The sequence below is a fragment of the Anomaloglossus baeobatrachus genome, chromosome 5 (genome assembly GCF_048569485.1).
Source record: "Anomaloglossus baeobatrachus isolate aAnoBae1 chromosome 5, aAnoBae1.hap1, whole genome shotgun sequence".
In the NCBI taxonomy this organism is placed as follows: domain Eukaryota; kingdom Metazoa; phylum Chordata; class Amphibia; order Anura; family Aromobatidae; genus Anomaloglossus; species Anomaloglossus baeobatrachus.
The window spans coordinates 201,698,240-201,722,883 of record NC_134357.1 but is presented as its reverse complement, the minus strand read 5'-3'; the positions used below and the strand labels follow the sequence as shown (position 1 = coordinate 201,722,883).

Below are 24,644 nucleotides of genomic sequence, written 5' to 3'. Positions count from 1 at the left end.
TGCTAATCCCAAAGCCTGGTCTACTGAGACATCTCAGGCTTTTGAGGCAGTAAAAAGACACTTTTCAACTGCTCCCGTTCTTCAAAGACCCGATGAGAGTAAGCCCTTCCTCTTAGAGGTTGATGCCTCTTCAGTGGGTGCTGGTGCGGTCTTGTATCAAAAGAACGGTGCAGGTAGAAAAAGGCCGTGTTTCTTCTTTGCTAAAACCTTTTCACCGGCAGAGAGAAACTATACCATTGGGGATAGGGAACTGCTCGCCTTGAGATTAGCCTTGGAGGAGTGGCGTCACTTGCTGGAAGGAGCGAAACATCCTTTCCAGGTCTATACAGACCATAAGAATCTGACGTACTTACAAACCGCTCAGCGTCTGAATCCTCGCCAAGCCCGCTGGTCCTTGTTTTTCTCCCGCTTTCACTTCTCCATCAACTATCTGTCTGGGAGTAAGAATAACAAGGCAGACGCCCTGTCTCGCTCTATGCTTTCTACCCAGGAAGAGATTGACGAACCTCGTCTTATCCTTCCCTCCAGGGTTTTTCATACGCTCTCCCCTGTGACGTTAGACCAAATCCCACCGGGCAAGACCTTTGTTCCGCCTGATCGACAGAATGATATACTGTCATGGGCCCACACCTCAAAGGTGGGTGGGCATTTTGGTATTAGGCGGACACGAGAGTTACTGGAGAGGTGGTATTGGTGGCCACACTTAGCCAGCCACGTCAAGAGATATGTCAGTTCCTGCTACTCGTGTGCTCGCAACCGTCCATTACGGCAGAGACCGGCTGGGCTCTTGCATCCTTTACCAGTGCCAGATAGACCATGGGAGGTGGTAGGCATGGACTTTGTGGGTGACCTTCCATGTTCACAGGGACATAGATTTGTGTGGGTCATTACGGACCATTTCTCCCGGATGGTTCATCTCGTACCGTTATCGAGAATCCCATCTTCCAGGGTACTAGCCAAACTATTCCTCAAGCATGTCTTTAGGCTTCACGGGATGCCAGATCGTATCATTTGTGATAGAGGCCCGCAATTTACTTCCCGTTTCTGGCGAGATCTTTGTAGCCTTCTGCAAATTGAGTTGAATCTCTCTTCGGCATACCATCCGGAGACTAATGGTTTGGTTGAACGTACCAATCAATCTATGATTATATACCTTCGACACTTTGTTGCTGAGAACCACGATAACTGGTCCTCCCTCCTACCCTGGGCAGAATTTGCCCTTAACAATTCGCTGGCTGAGGCCACTGGGCAGACACCGTTCGTACTCAATAATGGGCAACACCCTAGGGTACCAGTACCGTTTCCCGCTGCTGCACCTCCTCCTCTTGTGGCCGACTGGGCAACTAATGCCAGAGAGGTTTGGGATCGGACTCAAGAGTCGATCCAAGCAGCTAAGGACCGTATGAAGACGGTGTCCGATCGGTTTCGTCGCCCGGCTCCTGTCTTTTCTCCAGGGGACTTTGTGTGGCTCTCTGCAAAACACGTGAGACTTAGAGTGAGCTCTGTCAAATTTGCTCCTCGCTTCCTGGGTCCTTATGAGGTTCTTCGACAGGTAAATCCTGTAGTCTATCAATTGAAGTTACCTGTCCATCTTAGGATTCATGACAAATTCCATGTCTCACTGCTAAAGCCGGCTATTTTACCTCACGCTCGTGAAGTGCACTCTCCTGCCTCTGATTCCTCTCGCTCTAGCTATGAGGTACGAGCCATAGTTGGTTCTAAGATGGTTAGAGGGCGCAGGTTCTTCTTGATAGATTGGGAGGGCTATGGTCCGGAACATCGCTCTTGGGAGCCTGAGGAGGCTGTCCATGCTCCCGACTTAGTTGCCGATTACCTGCGTCGCCGGGAGGGGGGCCCTTGAGGGGGAGGTACTGTTACGGTTGCTGCGAGCACTGGAGACTAAGTCCAGATTTCTTGCTACTGCACATGTGCGAGCGCTGGAGACTAAGTCCAGATTTCTTGCTACTGCACATGTGCGAGCGCTGGAGACTAAGTCCAGATTTCTTGCTACTGCACATGTGCGAGCGCTGGAGACTAAGTCCAATCTTGGAGCCATTGCACATGTGCGGGTGACATCATCGCTGACACGAGGTCACATGTCTCTGACACCTTCTATGCCGATTGGTCGCTGGTCATGTGCTTGTGACGTCTTGCTCGGTGATAGGCCAGCATGACGTCACTCCTGTCGTTCTGGCAGCGGATTGGCTCTGGTGTCCTCCATCTTGGATGAGGCACAGAGTCTATATAAGACCCTGACACACGCCGCATGGTGCTCAGTCCTCTTGGTTCATGCATATGAGTAGACGCTCTGTGCGCGTTCCTCTAGGCATTCCTCTGTCTATGCTAGGTGAGCGCTACCGGCAGGGTAGCGTTCTTATACCTTACAGCTTCGGCTGCTGTCCGTATCCTTACCTCTTAGGGGAGCGGACATAGGCAGGTGCCTGAGGCACATGGTCTGGCTGGGCCTTGTGATTCTACTCGTAGGTGGACGTTGCCGCTAGGGTAACGTTCCTTATACTGCGTCTGGCAGTTGTTCGTATCCTCGCACACTAGGGGAGCGAACAGAGGTAGGAGCTTTGTGCGGCTTACGCTGCTGTTCGTCTCTTTTGCACCACTAGAAGAGCGGACCTAGGCAGGTGCCATATCTAGTGGTTCGTGTCCTCGCACACTAGTGGAGCGAACGCAGGTAGGAGCTTTGTGCGGCTTACGCTGCTGTTCGTCTCTTTTGCACCACTAGAAGAGCGGACCTAGGTAGGTGCCATTTCGCACACATTGCCTTTGTCTCTGTGATTATTAACAGAGATCATTCCACACACCCTCCAAGTAAGGGAGGAATTGCTTTACTTACTTATTATATCCTTCTGTGAGTTAACAGAGGTATTGCACTCTGCCATAGTCTGCAGCAAAGTCTTTGCACGGTGGACCCTGACTGTCTGATACTCCTTTCAGTTATTATCAGACAGCCCCCCGTAACAGCCCTGATGTTCCCTGCTATCTAGCCACACACAGTATCCACAGCTGATGGATAGTCCACAGACACGGTCTTGGGGATAACAGTTGCTTTAATACAGCAGGAACAAAAAAAATCAACACAGAATATATGTTTCACGGTCTTTTGTGGATAGGCCACGCCAAATACAGCTTGGAGTTGAATGCTGAAGTGCATTTAGGGTTCTGGAGCTTAAAGAGCACGATTTGTTTCAGATGTAATGATGGTATGCTTTTAGAAGCAGGTTCAGAGTCTCTTGAGCTTAGAGGGTAGATATGATAAGATTGTACAGACCTGGAGTCCTGGGGTTAATTTCACTGCTAGTTCAGACACGTGCAGTACTTGTAAGTAGTGATGAGCGAGCATGCTTGTTACTACTCGGTACTCGCACGAGTATCACTGTACTCGGGCTACTCGGCGGGGACCGAGTAATCTCGCGATACTCGTGCTGTACTCGTGGTCTTCATCCCTGCATGTTGGCGCTCTTTTGAGAGCCAGCCCTCATGCAGGGATTGGTTGGCAGACCACTGCAATGCCACAGCAATGTTAGTTGTGGAATTGCAGTGATTGGCCGGCCCGCACAGCGTGACCGAGCCTTTATACCGGCGGGCGCGCTGTGCTCTGCTCACAGCCATCCAGACAGTCAGTGCAGGGAGAGGGTCGCTGCTTCAGGGAAAGGTTTTGCGGCCCTTTATAGTTAGTTCCGGAGCAGGGCTGCAAACAGTGTGACCAGAAGTCCTTCTCAGGACTATTCTAGTTGTATACAGGCAGGCAGGGTATAGCCAGGTCGGAGTACAGTAGCAGAGTCCTTCTCAGGACTATTGTTGCTATATACAGGCAGGGTATAGCCAGGTCGGAATACAGGCTAGTGACCAGAAGAGTCCTTGTCAGGACTATTGTAGCAGTATACAGGCAGGCAGGGTATATAGCCATTCCTAGTGGTGACCGTATACCAGCCTTCATCATATCTGGGGCTGGTGTACACAGTCTAAAACAGTCCAGATAGTGTCAGACTTCTCAGTAATTGTCGCTCCTAAAAACCTGTTAGGTTCTTATTGCGTCCGTGCTTGCATTTAAAAACCGCACGTGTGTGCCTGTCGGTGGCAGCGTACAGGTGCACGTTTTGCACAAACTATTATATAACGCACAAGTCTAGTGAATAATACACGTCAGTCAGCAGTGTCTGATAGTGTCAGACTTCTCAGTAATTGTCGCTCCTAAAAACCTGTTAGGTTCTTATTGCGTCCGTGCTTGCATTTAAAAACCGCACGTGTGTGCCTGTCGGTGGCAGCGTACAGGTGCACGTTTTGCACAAACTATTATATAACGCACAAGTCTAGTGAATAATACACGTCAGTCAGCAGTGTCTGATAGTGTCAGACTTCTCAGTAATTGTCGCTCCTAAAAACCTGTTAGGTTCTTATTGCGTCCGTGCTTGCATTTAAAAACCGCACGTGTGTGCCTGTCGGTGGCAGTGTCAGGCTCCATATTGTCCCTGGATAGAGATGTGCATGAGGGCCTCAAAACATTGTTCCCATTGCAAAGGAGCGGGTCTCCTGTCGTTGTAATGCCCATTCTGAAAGAATGGGCGAAAAAATTTACCACTGGGGGTATACCTGAAACAACGGCCTAACTATTGTAACGGTCATCATGATGGCGCATGAGGAGAAGGAGGAGCAGTCCAGCGATTAGCCAAAGTCCAGAAGTGTGTTACCATGGGTGAGTGGAGGTACATGGCAAAATCCCGTTAAAAACTTTAAATTCCGCTGTCATTTGCTGGTGGTGTGGTGAAGTCTGGCCCAATCCAACCCTTGTTCATCTTGATCAGAGTCAGCCTGTCAGCATTTACAGTTGACAGGCAGGTGCGTTTATCTGTAATGATTCCACCTGCGGCACTAAAAACACGCTCTGACAAAACGCTAGCGGCAGGGCAGGCCAGGACTTCCAAGGCGTAGAGAGCCAATTCATGCCACGTGTCCAGCTTGGATACCCATTAATTGTAAGGCACAGAGGAATGTCGGAGTACAGTTGTTTGATCTGCAAGGTACTCCTTGAGCATCTGGCCAAACTTAGGATTTCTTGTGGCCCTACCCCGCACCTCAGGGGCTGTGGTATGTGAGGGGCTGAGAAAACTGTCCCACATCTTAAAGACTGTTCCCCTACCTCTGGCGGATTGGACTTGTGCCCCTCTCGGCTGTACGCCTTGGTTGTCCACTGATTCCTGACCTATGCCGCTAGCGTTTTGTGAGGGGAATGCTTTGCCTACTTCCGTGACTATGGCCTTCTGGAACTGCTGCATTTTTCCTGACCTCTCCGCCTCGGGAATAAGAGACATAAAGTTCTCCTTTTAGCGTGGGTCTAACAGTGTTACCAACCAGTAATGATTGTCGGCCAAGATGTTCTTAACGCGAGGGTCACGAGACAGGCAGCTTACCATAAAGTCAGCCATGTGTGCCAGACTCTTAACAGCCATCACTTTAGTATCCTGACCAACACGATGACTGAACATGCTGTCCTCCTCCTCCTCCTCATCATCTACCCTGTCCTCTGGCCAGCCACGCTGAACCGAGGATATGACTGCATGTCATATCCTCAATTTGGCCAGAGAGTTGCTCCATGTCTTCATCCTCCTCCTTGTCATAGTCCTCCACTGCACGTTGTGATGAGACGAGGCTGGGCTGTGTGTTATCACCCACACCCACTACTGTTTCTTGCTCAAACTCATCGCGCTCCGCCTGCAATGCATCATGGTTGTTTTTTGAGCAGAGACCATTTTAGAAGGCAGAGAAGCGGTATGGTGATGCTAATAATGTCGTCATCGCCGCTCACCATCTTGGTGGAGTCCTCAAAGTTTTGGCGGATGGTACATAGGTCGGACATCCATCTCCACTCCTCAGGTGTTATGTGTGGAGTTTGACCCATTTCCCGACGGATTAGGTGATGCAGGTACTCAACAACTGCCCTCTTCTGCTCACATATCCTGACCAACATGCGCAGAGTTGAATTCCAACGCGTGGGGACATCACACACCAGTCTGTGAGCCGGAAGATGCAAATGGCGCTGAAAGCCGGCAAGGCCGGCTGAAGCAGTAGGTGACTTTCGAAAATGTGCAGACAGGCGGCGAACGTTTACCAGCAGATCAGACAGCTCTGGGTATGACTTTAGAAACCGCTGAACCACGAGGTTGAGCACATGGGCCACGCATGGAACATGTGTCAGCTGGCCTCGCCTCAAAGCCGCCACCAGGTTCCGGCCATTGTCACACACAACCTTTCCTGGCTTTAGGTTCAGAGGTGTGAGCCAGTGATCTGCCTGCTGTTTCAGAGCTGTCCACACCTCTTCTGCATTGTGGGGTTTGTCACCTATGCAGATTAGCTTCAGCACAGCCTGTTGCCGCTTCGCCGAGGCAGTGCTGCAGTGCTTCTGTGTTGCCCTGGACAAGCCAGGGGCCACAGAGCACAACACTTACACACCCCACACTCCCTGCAGGCATATCATAGTCAAAACACAAAATCCTTGTTGCCTTCCCCAGGGGCTGTTGTCCACACCAGGGGGTGGAGCCAGGCGGTTGGTCTCCACCCACCAAGGAGGAGGGAAAACACAGGCAGTGAGAGTTAAGCTAAGGAAGTGGAAGGAGGAAAGTAGTAGAGAGGAGAAAAGTGACAGCAAAGAGCCTGAAGTTGGTCCGGGTGTGTGGCCCGGACAGGACAGCAAGGTTGGCAGGATGTGGTGACCGTCTGCAGTGGAGGCCGATTGGAGTCTGCCGTAAGGACCGTGGACGGGTGGTGACCCAGCCGTACCGGACCGGTATACAAAGAGAAGCCAGCACCATTGGCAGGGGCCTTTCGGATCCCGGCAAGGCTTGGTGTCGCCGTGAATTTGCCAAATCCGTTAGTGAAGGGGACCTCAGGGTTTCCAAACAGCCAAGACACGATAGAAGGCAACCGTCCAACCGTGAAGGGGAGACACCGCCACCGCCAAGGGCAACCGTCTCCCAGGGCCAGCGCCTGTGGGCAAAAGGGGCTCCTCCAGCCCATATCCAGGTCGGGGAGCGGGTTACCGGTGGGAAACCATCACTACCAACACTGAACTTAGGTGCAGGGAGAGACAGTCATCACTAACCTGCAGGGAGGAACAACCGCAGCCGTCCGAGGGACCCGTCCATCCAGCCACTTGTTTTACCGTGAACTGTGTCATCATCATTGGGCTGAGTGAGTACCTCCGTGCCGTGCAGCACAGCGCTGCCCCTGCGACCCTGCACCTCATCAGGCCCCGCAACCCGCCTGTCATCCATCTCTACCCCATCACCGGGCCCTGGGACAACCAACCCCCCTATCCACGGAGGGGAGAAATAACAACAAAGCTGCTCCCTGTCACAGGCTCCTGGGATCCCCGACCAGAGCAGCGGTGGTGTCCACACAATCACCACAACCGTGGGTGGCGTCACGGACAATATCCCCAAAACCCAAACGACCCCTTTTCACTCACGGGCGATGAGCGCCGCTCGAGTCCCCGGGATCCGGCCATCGCTTGAGCCACCGAGCAGCAGCAGCCGTAGAGCAGCGGCAGCCGGACCCGAGCAGTGGGAGAGCGCAGCGTCCCCTCCTCCGCCCGCGACACTTCCAGCTTGGGACTGGTGTGGAGGGTAAAGTGGATGAGGATGCGCAGGAGGAGGAGGAGGCTGAGGAGCATGACATTCCGGAGCTGTAGAGTGTGGGTGAAACCCTGACTGAGGTAGGGCCTGCAAAACTTGGTGTGTGAAGGACGTGTTCCGTCCCTCGCTCAGACTGGGTCCCAGCTTCCACAATATTAACCCAGTGTGACGTCAACGAGATGTAGCGGCCTTGCCCACATGCACTTGTCCACGTGTCTGTGGTTAGGTGGACTTTCTTTGGCTGAAACAGCGTTGTTCAGGGCACGTGTGATGTTTTGTGACACGTGGTTATGCAATGCGGGGACGGCACACCGGGAGAAATAGTGGCGGCTGGGGACCGAGTAACGTGGGACAGCTGCCACCATTAGGTCGCGGAATATTTCTGTCTCAACCAGCCTAAAAGGCAACATTTCCAGCGCAAGCAGTCGCGAAATGTTAGCATTTAGAAGTGTGGCATGTGGGGCGTTGGCAGTGTATTTGCGCCTGCGTTCAAAGGTTTGCTGAATGGATAACTGAACGCTGCGCTGGGACAAGGACGTGCTTGATGATGGTGTTATTTCTGCGTGGGCAACTGCAGGTGCAGGGCCGGAGGAGGCTTGTTCGCGGGCAGCATGGACAGGGGATTGGCTCGCATGCACAACAAGCGAAGACGTAGCAGTGACATCAGCAAGCACTGCTCCTCGACTCTGTTGTACATCCCACAAAGTCGGGTGCTTGGCTGACATGTGCCTGATCATGCTGGTGGTGGTCAGGCTGCTAGTTTTGGTACCCCTGCTGATGCTGGCACGGCAGGTGTTGCAAATTGCCTTTTTAGAATTATCTGGAGCCAACTTAAAAAACTGCCAGACTCGGGAAGACCTAACATTTGTACAGGCACCTTGTGTCGTGTTGTTCCGGGGAACAGTTGCCTGACATCTGCCTGGGGCCACCACCCTGCTTCTTACTGCCTGTTGGGATGCTACGCCTCCCTCCCCCTGTGCACTGCTGTCCTCGCTCTGCATATCCTCCTGCCAGGTTGGTTCAGTTACTGGATCATCCACCACGTCGTCTTCCTCTTCCGCACCCTGCTCCTCCTCCTGACTTCCTGACAATTGTGTCTCATCATCGTCCACCCCTTGTTGAGACACGTTGCCAACTTCGTGAGAACGTGGCTGCTCAAATATTTGGGCATCTGTACATACGATCTCCTCATGACCCACTTCAACATGAGCTGGCGAGAGGCCAGAATGTGCGAATTGAAACGTGAACAGCTCTTCCGAGTGTCCAAGTGTGGGATCATTAATGTCCGAGGACGTGTACTCAGCCTTGTGGTAGGAAGGAGGATCAGGTTCTGAAATGTGCGGTGCAGTATCACGGCTACTGACACTTGACCGTGTGGAAGACAGAGTGTTTGTGGTGGTGCCAATCTGACTGGAAGCATTATCCGCTATCCAACTAACAACCTGTTGACACTGGTCTTGGTTCAAGAGCGGTGTACTGCTGCGGTCCCCAAGAATTTGGGACAGGACGTGCGAGCGACTAGATGTGGCCCTTTGTTGTGGCGAAATTAGAGCTTGCCCACGACCTCGGCCTCTGCCTGCACCACCATCACGTCCACTTCCTTGTTCCTTGCCAACGCCCTTGCGCATTTTGCAATGCTGTGCTGACGTGTATTCACTAGACTTGTGCGTTATATAATTGTGCTTCTTACTGCCTGTTGGGATGCTACGCCTCCCTCCCCCTGTGCACTGCTGTCCTCGCTCTGCATATCCTCCTGCTAGGTTGGGTCAGTTACTGGATCATCCACCACGTCGTCTTCCTCTTCCGCACCCTGCTCCTCCTCCTGACTTCCTGACAATTGTGTCTCATCATCGTCCACCCCTTGTTGAGACACGTTGCCAACTTCGTGAGAACGTGGCTGCTCAAATATTTGGGCATCTGTACATACAATCTCGTCATGGCCCACTTCAACAGGAGCTGGCGAGAGGCCAGAATGTGTGAATGGAAACGTGAACGAACAGCTCTTCCGAGTGTCCAAGTGTGGGATCAGTAATGTCCGTGGACGTGTACTCGGCCTGGTGGTAGGAAGGAGGATCAGGTTCTGAAATGTGCGGTGCAGTATCACGGCTACTGACACTTGACCGTGTGGAAGACAGAGTGTTTGTGGTGGTGCCAATCTGACTGGAAGCATTATCCGCTATCTAACTAACAACCTGTTGACACTGGTCTTGTTCAAGAGCGGTGTACTGCTGCGGTCCCCAAGAATTTGGGACAGGACGTGCGAGCGAGTAGATGTTGGCCTTTGTTGTGGCGAAATTAGAGCTTGCACACGACCTCGGTCTCTGCCTGCACCACCATCACGTCCACTTCCTTGTTCGTTGACAACGCCCTTGCGCATTTTGCAATGCTGTGCTGATGTGTATTCACTAGACTTGTGCGTTATATCCAAGTTTTTGCAAAACGCACACAAGTGCAGCAGAAAGCTGCCACCAACAGGCACACACGTGCGGTTTTTAAATGCAAGCACGGAGGCACTAAGAACCTAACAGGTCTCTATCCAGGGACAACGTGGAGCCTCCCAATTTTTGGCTGCCCTGCCAAAGGGCTATACTACAATAGACCCACTTCCTGACAATGGACACTTAATGTTTTGAGGCCCTCATGCACGTCTCTATCCAGGGACAACGTGGAGCCTCCCAATTTTTGGCTGCCCTGCCTAAGGGCTATACTATAATACACCCACTTCCTGACAATGGACACTTAATGTTTTGAGGCCCTCATGCACGTCTGTATGCAGGGGCATTGGTGAACCTCACAATTTTGGACTGCCCTGGCAAAGGAAAATACTACAAAGACTCACTTCCTCAAAATGGGCACATTAGACTCAGAGGCCTTTATGTATGTCTCTTCTCAGGGACATCGGAGTGCCACACAATGTTTTACGTAAAATCTTTCATGTATTAATCTCAAAAAGTAACATACATTAGCTCTATCTTACTATTGGGTATGTGCCCTTAACATTTCCGCCATGAAAATTCATTTTGGTGTCATTTTGGAAGGTTTTCTGGTGAGTCCGTAAAAATGGCGTAAAACGCGGACAAAATTGTTCACAGCTGTGACTTTTGAGTGATAAATGCTTCAAGGGGTCTTCCCCATGCTGTTGTTATGTCATTTGAGCACTCTTCTGAGACTTTTGTCGCATTTGTAGGGTTTCTACATGCTGCCGGGGGTCATTTCACAAAAATACTCGGGTCTCCCATAGGATAACATTGGGCTCGGTGCTCGGGCCGAGTACACGAGTATCTTGGGATGCTCGGCCCGAGCCTCGAGCACCCGAGCTTTTTAGTACTCGCTCATCACTACTTGTAAGCAAATGAAGACAGTTGCCCAGCACGCTACGGGGACCGGATGGCTGGTGCATGGACATGCAAGCCACTAATATTGCAGTGGGGCGGGAGACCCTCAAACTTCCCCAATCTGCGTGCAGTATTGTCTTGTATATAATCAGTATGCCCTACTGTCTGAAGAGATGCACAATGTATATCTGGCCACTGAGGATTCAGTATAGGAAGCCTTCAGTATATTTACTGTAAAAGTCAGGAAATGATGAAATTCTAGGCCTCGGGCCAAGTAGGAGTCTTGTGGTGAAATGAAACTCCACATAATGTCTGCCCTCAGAGGAGTCTCAGCCAGAACCAGAACATTCCAGTTCTTTCCAGACAGAGGCTGGAGAATAGCTCCACCTATTGAGCCATGTGACCAAGAACTAGCCAATAGGATAACACCCTATGCACACTTCAGATTCTTACAGTTTTCACCAGTAGGTGGTGCTAGAACACAACAAATGAAAAATGATTTACTTATAATGTGACGCCCTGGCGCCGCCAGGTGGTCACACACACAATAGGTCCCCACATGACAACATCCCTCACAGGGTTACACCAAAGCCAACAAAACCCTAGTCACCCCCTCAGGGTAGGAAAGGCACACCAGTGGGCGGGACCAGGCGGCTGGACAACGCCCACCTAGGGGTCTAGAGAACTTGGGGCGGGAAAAGTGCGGAGTCTCTGTTTGAAGTTGAGTTGAGCTGAGTTGGAGTAGAGAGGAGAGAGGAGAAAGTCAAGTTCAAGTGAAGCCAGAGAGGAAAGGCGTCAAGGTTGGCGCCCCGGCGTACTGACTAGGTGGCAGATGGCGGTCCGTGTCTGTCAGGAGACGGGAAGATGGCTGCCGGAGATCCGAGGTGGACCGGGACAGGTAGGAGCCCGCCGGTACCGATACCGGAGAACCAACCAAGAAACCATGCACAGAGGGGGTAACTGGACCCTGAAGCAGGGATCGGAACCCCTGACTTTGTAAATTAACCAGTTGAGGACAGGATTACACGTCCTGTCCGACCCAAAGTCCCAAAAGCAGACCAGCAGCCCAACACGGGGGACAGGGCATCCGCCAGAGCCCCCTTAGATCCCACGGGTCAGCGTCTGCGGGCAAGGCTCCCACCTGTAGTTTTGGGAGCGGACTCCCATGTTCTATACCGAGAAGTCCAAGGAGAACTAAAACTTGTGCAGAGGAAAGTGACACAGACCCTCACCCCGGGTGAGGGACCAGAATACACCCGGCCGCTGAGGCCAGCCACCAACACTTTGGTTTACCATTGGACTCGTGTGATTCATTTGACTGTGAGTACACCAGCATCCCCCGGTCTGACTGGGCGCGCCGGCCCCTGCAATCACCACCCTCAGCACAGAAACACAGGGCCCCGGGGCATCCATACCTACCCACGGAGGAGTTAATATCCAACTGCCAGCCCATTGCCCCCGGGTGCTCCCCAACAGCAGCGGTGGTGCTACATCTCACCAAAGACCGTGGGTGGTGTCACCAAGTGATTACCGCAATCCACGTATATATACATCCCCTTTTATTTGAAGTGTCCACGCGACCCCCCGGGTCCGGAGAATCCCTCGAGCCACACTGCTGATCCGGATCCGAGCAGCCTGGCTGCTGCTGACGTGGGGGCGGCACAATAACATATAGCATAATATTACATATAAGTGAATGTACTTAAAGAAACAGACACAATCTGAACCGGGCCACTAAACCACATATAAGGGTGCCTGGTAGTGGATTTGATGCTTAACATCGGCTGAATATTGGTGCATACTTTACCTAGTTACACCATACACCGTCCTTTAGGGTACGATACTACAGGGCTGATATTGCAGGATCTGCTGACATTAGTTGCTCTGTGAAGTGATAAGACGGCACAATATATGTATGATGCATGCGTACATGCTGCTAGGCAACCTGGCACACAAACAGGAGCATTAGATAGGAGGGCTGGAAATTAAACCAAAAGTCAGTTCTATATCGTAAACCGGAAGTCAGTTTTACACCGCACAGAGATGATTCAGAAAACACGTGCAGGGGAATACCGGAAATCAGTACCCGGAAGTGACCACAGATGACGTCTGATTGAGCAGGCGTTTTAAATGTGGTGAGTAGTGATGGGCGATCCCCCAGATGGTCGGGATCGGGAGCCTCGCCCGATCATTTGATAAAGATAGAGATAGGGATCGAGATTTTGATCAAGATAACACAATCTTGCATCCGATCACCAATCTCGGGTTTACAGCTAGGGGATGAGGACCAATAGTTAGAGAAATATACCCATATCACATCACAAAATAATTAATGTTTCAAAAGTCTTGTATAAAGATCATAATATATGTGAGGGTATATTGGACCAATAGGACCATTCGGATTCAATATAAATCACCAAAAAGATTAACCGAACAAGAGGTCATAAAAACAGTTTTTATTAATGTCTATTAAAATATTGAACATTACATATGTTTTTTAAAAGGCATACTGTAACTGAAAAACGGGGGCGTCACAAAATTGCATAATATCACATAATCTCATATAATATCATACAGTGGTGTAGGTGAACACGCAAGAGATAATGCAATCGTATAGTGTATATAATGTAAATACAAATATGCACATATAAATCATATCACACATACACATGTGCATAAGAATAAAGGCAGAGAGCGTTAAGTTGCAGCTAGAGACAAGCCACCGAAGCACAAATACCTATCTCCGTAGTAGCCAGTGTAGTTCACCCAGACCACCGCAAAAGATTACATTAAATGCAGGAGGCGGTAATGAATGGAGGAAAACCCCTCAAACTATCAGAGTACAAATCGGGTTACACATAATAGTGGAATATTTACCCAAATGATGATGTAATGCTGCCTCCTGGTAAGGAATAGGACGCCCACACCACTGTATGATATTATATGAGATTATGTGATATTATGCAATTTTGTGACGCCCCCGTTTTTCAGTTACAGTATGCCTTTTAAAACACATATGTAATGTTCAATATTTTAATAGACATTAATAAAAACTGTTTTTATGACCTCTTGTTCGGTTAATCTTTTTGGTGATTTAGCTATGGGATGAGGCAGGGGGAGCTGTAAAATAAAGAATATGGTTAATAATAAACATTGTCATTATATTTACAGCTCCAGCTCCCGCGACACATCCTGCAGAATCTGTCTCCCGGCGCTTCTGCTTCCGAGTCCGATCATTGCTGTACCCCCTGGTTAAAGGACCTTCCGTGACGTCATAGCCATGTGACCAGTCTGGTGTAAATGTTGTACAGACATTGGCTTACCGACTGGTCACATGACTATGACATCATCGAAGGTCCTCACTGTCAGGCTGCTTCTCTCTCTGTACAGTCTGTACAGAGCAATGTAGCAGTGCTGGCAATGCTCTCTCTGCTTCTCACTTTGTATAGACTGTGTCTGTACAGAGTGATGAAGCAGAGTTGACAGGCTCTCCCTGTGGATTATGTCGGACTGAGGAGTTTTTTTATAATAAAGATGGAGTCTCTAAATGTTTTTTTGTTCTATTTCTAATAAAAAAAAATTCCGTGTTGTGTTTTTTTTACTGTTTATTAGAAATTCATGGTGGCCATGTATAATTTGGCATGATACCATGAATTTCGGGCTTAGTACCATCTGAAAATACAAAGTTGGTATTAAGCCTTTTATTACCCAGCGTGCCACCACATTAGGGCCGCTGGACGAGTCGGGTAAAGCACCTGGAAATGGCGCTAAGAAACAATGCGCCATTTCCAGGGGCAGCTGCGGGCTGCCGAGAATCCTAGCCCCCAGCTGCCTGACTTTACCTGACTGGCTATCAAAATACAGCGGGAGCCCAAACATTTTTTTTTCAATTATTTTTTTAAATAATTAAAAAAAATTTTTTAAAAAAATGGGCTTCACTGTAATTTAATTGCCCGCCAATGTAAAGCCAGGCAGATGGGGGTAGCAGTCCGTAGTCATCCGTTTTATCTTCGCTGAGAATCAAAAATACCGCGGAGCGCTATGTCATTTTTTAAAATTAATTATTTATTTTTACACAACTATATATTGTGTACATTATATATACAGCTCTGGCAAAAATTAAGAGACCACTGCAAAGTTTTCAGCTTTTCTGATTTTTCTCTTTATTTTTCTCTTTATTATTCTTAATTTTTCTCTTTTCAGGTTACTCAGACAATCAGAGACACCCATTCTCTGTGCCGGGTCTGTGATTGCTTGACATCAAAGTACTGTAATACTAAATCATTAAAAAAAATGACGTAGCGCTTTGCGGTATTTTTGATTCTCAGCGCAGATAAAGCAGACTGCTATGGGCTGCCACCCCGATCTGCCTGGGTTTACCTTGACTGGCCATCAAAATACAGAGAAGCCCATTATTATTATTTTAATTATTTAAAAAAGTAATAAAAAAAATGCACGAGCTCCCGCTGTATTTTGATCGCCAGTCAGGTAAAACTAGGCAGCTAGGGGCTGGTATTCTCGGTAGCCCACAGCTGCCCCTCGAAATGGCGCATTGTTTTCTTAGTGACATTTCCAGGCGCTTTATCCGGCTTGTCCACCGGCCCTAATGCAGTGGCACGCTTGGTAATAAAGGGGTTAATACTACCTTTGTATTATCAGATGCTACTAAGCCCAAAATTCATGGTATCACGCCAAATTAGACATGGCCACCATGAATTTCAAGTAAGCAATAAAAAAAAAAACCACAACCCAGAGAAAAATGTTTTTATTAGAAATAAAACAGAAAAAAACATTTAGAGACTCCATCTTGATTATAAAAAAAATCCTTCGTCTGACGCAGTTCACAGGAACAACAAAGTCAACTCTGCTTCGTCGCTTTGTACAGACAGTCTATACAAAGTGGGAAGCAGAGAGAGCATTGTCAGCTCTGCTACATCCCTCTGTATAGAGCGAGAAGCAGCCTGACAGTGAGGGTATGATTGCACTTGCATGTTGCAATGCATCACTCCGCACGAACTGACGCTCTTCGGACAGGAGCGCCTCAGCTGCATGGAAATATATGCAGCCCACCCGATGCTGTTGGGAGATTGTGCGCCGTGATGCGATGTGACACTCCACAGTGACAATCAGGTAAGTAACAAGACCTTTGATGACGTCATAGTTATGTGACCAGTCTGTTACCAACGAGGTAATACAACATTCACACCTGACCGGTTACATGGCCATGACATCACGGAAGGTCCTTTAACCCGGGGGCACAGCAATGATCGGACTTTGAAGCAGAAGCGCCGGGAAACAGAGTCTGCAGGACGCGTCATGGGACCTGTAAGTATGATCATAATGTTTTTTAATAATGTGCTTTTTTTTTTGCAGCCCCTGGACCCGATCTGTACCACGAGCTTCCCAGGAAAGCTCGTGATCGGGATCGAGTATACGACCACTCTGTGATTGGTACGATCCCCGATCTTTACAGTTCGAGATCGCCCATCACTAGTGGTGAGTCTCGCATCGATTTTTGCTACCATAAGTTCAGGGAGATATTTGCCAAACCACTTTATTTCTGCCACTGCAGTTTACATGTAACCCCCTATTTGTATTCCCCCTTATTTGCTCCCCTGAGGAATCCACTTTATTATGGAGGAAATGCGTAGGGAGGGTATTGGTTGTTGATTTGGGGTTAATTTATTTCCACACTTGGGTACTGCCCTTGTAAGGGCAGAAGTTACACAGGGGCATGACATTTATGTTTTTATATTTATGCGGGTCCTAACTGGATATGTGTGATTGAAGATCTCAACATCAGACTGGGTGAGATCAAATGATTTTATTTCTTTACTGTATATGTATTTGTCTATGTCCCTTGATATTGCACTGGCAATTATTGTTTGGTTGTTTATATTTGGATAACATGTATTTTAAATGAATTATTAAAAGGTATATTTTATCTTCATTGCTTTATATATAATTGATTTGGAAGACTTACCTGTTATTTCCTCTTACAGTGGAGATTGGTTTTAATTATTCTTAAAGGGAATTTATCAGCAGGGTTTTCCTATGTAAGCTAAAGACAACATGCTGTAAGGGTTAACACAGATTTCAGTCATGTGTCTCTTATCACAAAGTGTGCTTTTGTTTACCTGCAATGTTAGTTTAAGCATGAGTAGCTTTATCATTAGTCAGACTGAGTAGCACTCTGCTCCAGCCCCTCTCTGTGAATAGCAGCTTCTCTGTAAAGAAATGTACACCGAAAGCCTGGTGTGGGTGGGGGCAGCTTTTTAAGCTCTGTTACTTTGCTAAAACTAAAATCTTTGATTGTGTCAGAACAGATGCACTCAGTAAACTAAGTGATACATCATTGGATTCAGGCTCTCTTTGCCTACATTATGCTGCTGTCAGATGAGGTAGCAAAAACCTGCTGACAGATTCCCATTGAGGTGCAATACAACAAAAATACTAGTTATAAAAGCTGCCATTTTAACTTTTTAAACCTTTACCTCCAGGTGTAGTCAGTGCTTTGTGAATAAATGCTGATCCCGAATAGAAATATTTACTCATATCAAACTCTGGCAGATCATTAGCTGGAACACCATGATATGTGATGCTGGTTCCATAAAAATCTGGGTTTCCTTCAGAATACCTTCGACCATGGGCTGCATTCAGCACATGTGTGATGCCTAGCTTCCACAATTCATACTTGTTATTGGCAGTGTTCCTGTGGATTTTAAAAGATAAATAAATTATGATCTGACATCAAACTAGTTTGAAATACTTGGCAATGAAAGGATTACATATAGACCCATATTTGTCAAAAGTATCAATATTATCCCTTGGAGTCACTCACAACCAGTTTAGGCCATTGTGATAAACTAATTTCTTTCACTTCTTTTGTTGTTGTGTTCCAGGAGTCATAACTACTATATTTTATCGGTGATATTGTCATTTGAGGGCTATTTTTTTCAGGATAAGTTGTATTTGTCAGTAGCAAAACTTTGGCTACACATAACTTATTAACAAACTTTTATTGACTCTTTGTAGGAAGGGATATTAACAAAACAGCAATTCTTCCACAATTTTTCTGCATTTCAAATTTTACGCCATTCGCTATTCATTGCACTGCACAAATAAAGTGTTAACTTTATTCTGTGAGTGAGAATAATTATGGCAATAAGACATTTCTATGTAAAGTAGAAAAAAAGTCCAGCTCACCCATCCATCATGGAACCGTGTAATGGAAAGCAGCTGTGTAAACTGAGAATAGATAGACCGAGGGAGGGATCGTCTTTATTTAGAAAATCATAAAAATAGGGCTTTCATTCCATAAAAACAGGAAATCGCAATAATAGGAGGAAAATCCTTCACCCACAAACGCGTTTCGGATTTTCAAATCCTTATTCATTGTATTATTGTACAATGAATAAGAATTTGAAAATCCAAAACGCGTTTGTTTGTGGGTCAAGGATTTTCCTCCTACTATTGCGTGTTCCTGTTTTTATGGAATGAAAGCCCTATTTTTATAAATCTCTAAATAAAGACAGGTTTATGGAGACTTGTGCCAGACCCTACCTTGTTCTAAGACATTTCTATGATTTAATCCTTTACCCTCGGCCACAAAAACACCCTTCTGACCAGGCCATTTTTTACTATTCTAACCAGTGTCAATTTGGCAGGTTATAACTCTGGAACACTTCAACAGCTTCGGGTGATTCTTAGTTTGTTTTTTCGTAACATATTATTCTCCATGATAGTTGTAAACTTAGGCCAATTTGTTTTGCATTTATTTGTGAAGATTTTGAAAATTTGACAAAAAATTTGAAAATTTTGCAATGTTTAAACTTTATAAAAATATTTCTGGAAGAGACAAAAGGTGCAGATGGTATCTTATCCTGGTGGAACCAGAATAAAAAACACGGAAACACTGACCTAGGGGAGTTGTGAGGGTCATAACTACCACAATAGATGATAGATAACGTTATGTAACGGTGTATGGAGAGTAGAGGAAAGGGATAACCCGCGCTGCCTTGTGGATACAAAAAAATCACTTCTGAGAAGTAATCTTCCTGACTTTATTATTCAATGCGTTTAATAGTCTATACAACTATAGTCTATACAATATGTACATCAGTGATTTTGATTCCTGAACAAGGAGTTGTATAGACTCTAAAATGCGTTGAATAAGAAAATCACGAAGATTACTTCTCCAGGGTGATTTCTTCTATCCACAAGGCAGCGCGGGTTAACCAAATCCTCTACTCTACGTATACTAATTTTCAAACTTTGAAATTTTATGTCCATAAATTTGAGAGTTATGTCACACAAAATAGTTACTAAATAACATTTCCCACATGTCTACTTTAAACCAACATAATTTTAGAAACTATTTTTTTTTTTTGTTAGGAAGTTAGAAGGATTCAACGTTCATCATCAATTTCTCATTTTTCCAACAAAATTTACAAAAAGATTTTTTTAGGACCACATCAAAATTGAAGTGACTTTGAGAGGCCTAAGTGACAGAAAATACCCAAAAGTGACACCATTCTGAAAACTACACACCTCACACTGTTCAAAACAACATCCAAGAAGTTTATTAACCCTTTAGATTCTTCACAGGAACCAAAGCAATGTGGAAGGAAAAAAAATAAAATTTAACTTATTTTACACAAAAATGTTACTTTAGCCATAATATTTTTCATTTTCACAAGGATATAAGGAAAAAATGCACCATAAAATTTATAGTGCAATACTGATACTTCATATGTGGTAGAAATTAATTGATTGGGTGCACATCAGGGTTCGGAAGGAAAGGAGTGCCATTCAAATTTTTTAAAACAAAATTTTGCTGGAATCATTAGCGGCTGCCATTTCGCGTTTGGAGACCTCCTGAGATGCCTAAACAGTGGAGCTTCCCCATAAGTGACCCCATTTTGGAAACTAGACTCCTCAAGAAATATAACTAGATGTTTGGTGAGCACCTGGAACCCTCGGGGGCTTCACAGAATTTTATAACAATGAGCCATAAAAACAAAAAAAAAAAAAAATTTACAACAAAAATGTTGTGTTAACACCAACTTTTTTTGCAATCACTAGGGTAATGTCACGACCTATTTGATCCTGCGGCTGCAGGGCTGTTGGGTCTAAACGAGGCTTGGCCTGTGAGAGGAATTTTCTCCCATGCCTCTTTTCCAGGATCATGGTGCCTTATCTAGGAGTTATCTCCAGTTATCTGGAGCCAGTTATAATTCTGCTCCGCAGCGTGATCGCTGGTCCCTGTGAATACTTGATCCTGTCTGTCCTCCTTGTTATCCCGTTCTCCTAATTGTTTCCATCCCCCCCTGTCTCCCGTTCTCCTGACTGCATCCATCCTCACTGTTCTCCCATTCTCTTGACTGCGTCCATCCTCCCTGACTCCCATCCTACTTTCTCTGGCTCCCTCTCCGTCGCTCCTCTCCCTGTGTTTCCCCACCTTTTTCTGCTCTCCCGGCTCTCGACCACGGCTCGTCACTGACTCGGGTTTCCATGCCCGTCCAGTCCCTGATGCTGTCTCTCGGCTTCTGACCTGGCTTCCCTTGACTCAGTCTTCGTTCAACCCCTGGTATCACGTTATCTCCTGGCACCCACCCCAGCTGGTATGACTATCCAATTTAATCTACTGGGTGAGCATTTCATCTAGTGGATGCTTTACGGCCCTTGCACTTCCCTGTGCTCCAGCTCCCCCTGCTGGTGCTTTACAGGTAACAGGAGATAATGAACATACATACAATTTATTGTGTAATTTTTCCTGAGTACCCCAATATCCCATATGTGGTAGAAAACTACTTTTGAGGCACAGTACAAAATGAAGAAGGGAAGGAGTGCAGATTTAGTTGCAATCGTGTGGGCATGCCATGTCACATTGGCAGAACCCCTGAGGCGCCAGTACAGCAGAAACCCCCACAAGTAACCCCATTTTACTAATTGCACCCCTCAATTAATTCATAAAGGGTGCAGTAAGCATATTGACACTATAGGTGTGTCACAAAATGTTATACTATTATGGGCAGTGAACAAAAAATAATTACATTTTTACCACTAAAATATTGTTTTACCCCCAGATTTCCAATTTTCACAAATGGAATAGGTAAAAAAGGCTCCACAATGTGTTACACAATTTCTCCTGAATGTGGCAATACCCCACATGTGACCGTACAGTACTGTTTCACAGGGCTCGAAGGGAATTTGCAGACTCCATTTGCAGAGTCTCTAAGTGCCAGAACAAAAGCAATCCCCCTCAAGTGACCAAATTTTGGAAATTACACAAGTCTGGTAATTCATCTACGGGTGTTGTGATTATTTAGTCTCTGGAAAACACCCATGGTGTCAAACACAGTGAATGTTGCAGAATTAAAAATTGTAAACAAGCTCTTGTGCCCAGTACATTGTAGTGCCCATACATTGTGCCCAGCTCATGCTTCTGTAAACCTGCACTCCATACATTTTAGTGGGCTCTTCTCACTACAAAAAGGCAAACATGTGGACGCCAACTGTGGTTTAGGCAAACTGTGGGACTCTGTAGGGAGGGGGGCATTTGGATTGGGAGCGCAGATTTTACTGAATTTATTTTTTTGAGGGGGGAAGCCATAGCGTTTTTTGAGAGCTTTTGTGCTACTAGTAACATGGAAGCCACCTATATTTCTGTTTGCCGAAGACAGACTTGAATGGGAACTTGTGTTGTTGAGGGTTTAGTTGAATGTGATTTGGTATTCGATTTGGGTACAGAACATTTTGGAGTTCACATTTATCTTGTGCTTTATGCTGAGCACTTACATTGAGGTTGCCATCTACATCTCCGAAATGCGTGATTCAGGTGAAACCCACAACAGATCTATTCACTAATGAGGCAGCAGACACTGTTTTTCCAGCTGAGAACACTCGTGTCTCCACAGCATAAATTGACATGCTGTAGCTAGGGAGGCCGCGCTACATGTCAGTTTATGCTGGGGAGAATAAAAGCACAGTGGGCATGGGATTTCTATAAACCCATACACTGTGCTTGTACCACACAATGCAGCGGTTTGGACGCAATGAAAAGATGCTGTCTCCAATATGATGCTATTCCTGATCATGGGCACACACCCCTACACATAATCCCGGCACAAGTGCTCAGAGTGGAGCGCTGGATAAATATGAACTGCGCCATACCGCAATCTTTTAGAGACAGAATGAACAAATCAACAGCAGCTGAAGAATTGGCTTTCTTTATTTTTTACGCCGTTTACCTTGCGGTATGGGTGATTAGGTGGGTTTATTTTATGGGTCAGTACAATTACAGCGATATCAGGTATATATCATTTTTTTAGGTTTGACGACTATCTTACTAAAAAACGCTTTTTACAAAATAAAGGTTTTTTGCATTACCGGATTTTGAAGGTTATAGTTTTTTATTTTTCTGCCAACAGAGTCATGTGAGGGCTTGTTTTTTTGCGGGATAAGTTGGAGTTTTTATTGGCACCATTTTTGGTCACATAATTTTTTATCACTTTCTATTTCTATTTTTATGAGGCAGAGTCAAGAAGAAACAACAATTCAGATATATTGTTTTTATGTTTTTTTCATGCCGTTCACCGTGCCATAAAAGTTATAAGATAGCTTTATTCTACAAGTCAGTATGATTACAGCGATACCACATTTATATAGTTGTTTTTTGTTTTGGTTTTTTTTGCCGCTTTTACACCATAAAAACAATTTTATAGGAAAAAAAACAGTTTTTGCATTGTTGCATTCTGAGAGCTATAATTTTTGATTGATGGACCTGTACCATAGCTTATTTTTTTTTGTGGGACAAGATGACATTTTCAGTGGTACTATTTTTATTTAGATATGAATTTTTAATCTTGTTTTATTCCACTTTTTTTGTCAGTTGTAAGATGAAAAGATTTAGTTTTGCTACATTTTTTTTTTTTTTACAGTGTTCTTTGAAGGGGTTAACTAGTGTCACAGCTTTATAGCTCAGGTAGTTACGGACATGGCTATACTAAATATGTGTACTTTTCTTGAAAATTTTAATTTTTTTTTACACAAATATAACTATATATTGGAATTTTTTTTATTTTTTTGCTCTTTATTTTTTGAGGTTTTTTATATATTTTTGCTTTGTTTAAAAACTTTCTATTATATTTTCATTTAGTTCCTTTATAGAACAGCAACCTACAGTGCTATGATTGCAGCTGCAATGTTCGGCAGTGCACGATCACTGCATAACATCGCAGCTGTCAGTGCTGCACTGAGAGTGTGTGTGATCACACAGCAGGCATGATCACAGACGCTCTCTGTAGGCCCCCAGCAGTCAGGTAACCTGAAAGTTGTCATGATGACCTTGGATCACCATGACAACAATCAGGTCCTTGCGGTTACATGGGTGAGAGACAAGAGGGAGCGTGATCCCTCTCCTATTCTCCTAAGTGTCGAGATCGTTATTGAGGCAATTAGGGGGTTAAACTGCCGGAGATGGCACAGGCACCATACCTGGCTGTGGGGGCAATGACTTGGCTGTTAGGTAAGCCAAGTCATTGGCCGCGATTGCGGGTGCAGAGCTCCCTGTGCCCCTGCGATTTTTGTGACATTCGGTATGTCTCTGGTCGTTAAATCACGTAAAAATAGGACATACCCATACGGCGCGCTGTCATGAAGGGGTTAATTTATTTTTTTCCCTTTTTTACACTTTTTGAAAAAAAAATCTAAAATATTCTGAGACATCAGTTTCACAAGTTTCTGTCAGCAAAGCTGTAAGAGGGTTTACGTTTTGCATTGCAAGCTTTAGTAATTAGACATGAGCGAACCCGACGTTCGGTGTTTGGTGTTCCCACCAAACACAGACTTAACAAATAAAACCAGTGTTCGGGTTCGGAGCACAGGTGCTTTACATATGGAAACCACTCGTGTGAGCATCGCTGTGCTCGGGTACACTCGTTGCTCAGCCCTGTGTGAGCTGCTTGCAATTTTTGATTGTTTCGCACTATATATATGAGTCCAACAATGTAGACCAGCTCACTCCAGTGAATCACCTGGATCCTCAGCTCACCTGGTTAACTCCGTTGTGCCCGGATCAGGACGCAGGAGTCCATCCATACAAATGTGAACAACAACAAGGCAGAATCCAGCAATAACGTGAGCATTCCAGGATGCTGTTAAAAAATGTTTTCTTTCTTTTTATTCATAAATTCATTAAAATATAATGGTCCAAGCAATTCAGAACAGCATTATCGGAGGAAAATAGCGCAGACAGGACAGTCCTATCTGCGCTATTTTCCTGCGATAATGCTGTTCTGAATTGCTTGGACCATTATATTTTAATGAATTTATGAATAAAAAGAAAGAAAACATTTTTTAACAGCATCCTGGAATGCTCACGTTATTGCTGGATTCTGCCTTGTTGTTGTTGTTCATATATATATTTATATATATATAGATAGAGATAGAGATAGAGATAGAGATAGAGAGAGAGAGAGAGAGACCATGCCCACCCTCCCTTGGAAGTCATTTGTTTATGGCTGGCTGTATCTAAGCAGAGACTCGAACTGCTAATTAGTGACTTCCATTGGAGTTCAGGTCAAGTCCAGCTCCCAAACCGAACATTATCTAAAGTTAGGCTGAACCCGCCAAACCGAACTTTCACGAGTCCGCACATCTCTAG

At 46.0% G+C, this 24,644-nt stretch overlaps 1 protein-coding gene across 1 annotated transcript in view; it reads right to left on the bottom strand.

Annotated features, from left to right (window-relative positions):
• Positions 1–24,644, bottom strand: part of LOC142309863 (dual specificity protein phosphatase 13A-like) — a 154,843-nt gene that overhangs the window by 90,277 nt on the left and 39,922 nt on the right. Inside the window, exon 2 of the mRNA XM_075347318.1 lies at positions 17,473–17,690. Within this exon, the coding sequence (XP_075203433.1) occupies positions 17,473–17,690 (218 nt within the window). The remainder of the gene's footprint in view (positions 1–17,472; positions 17,691–24,644) is intronic.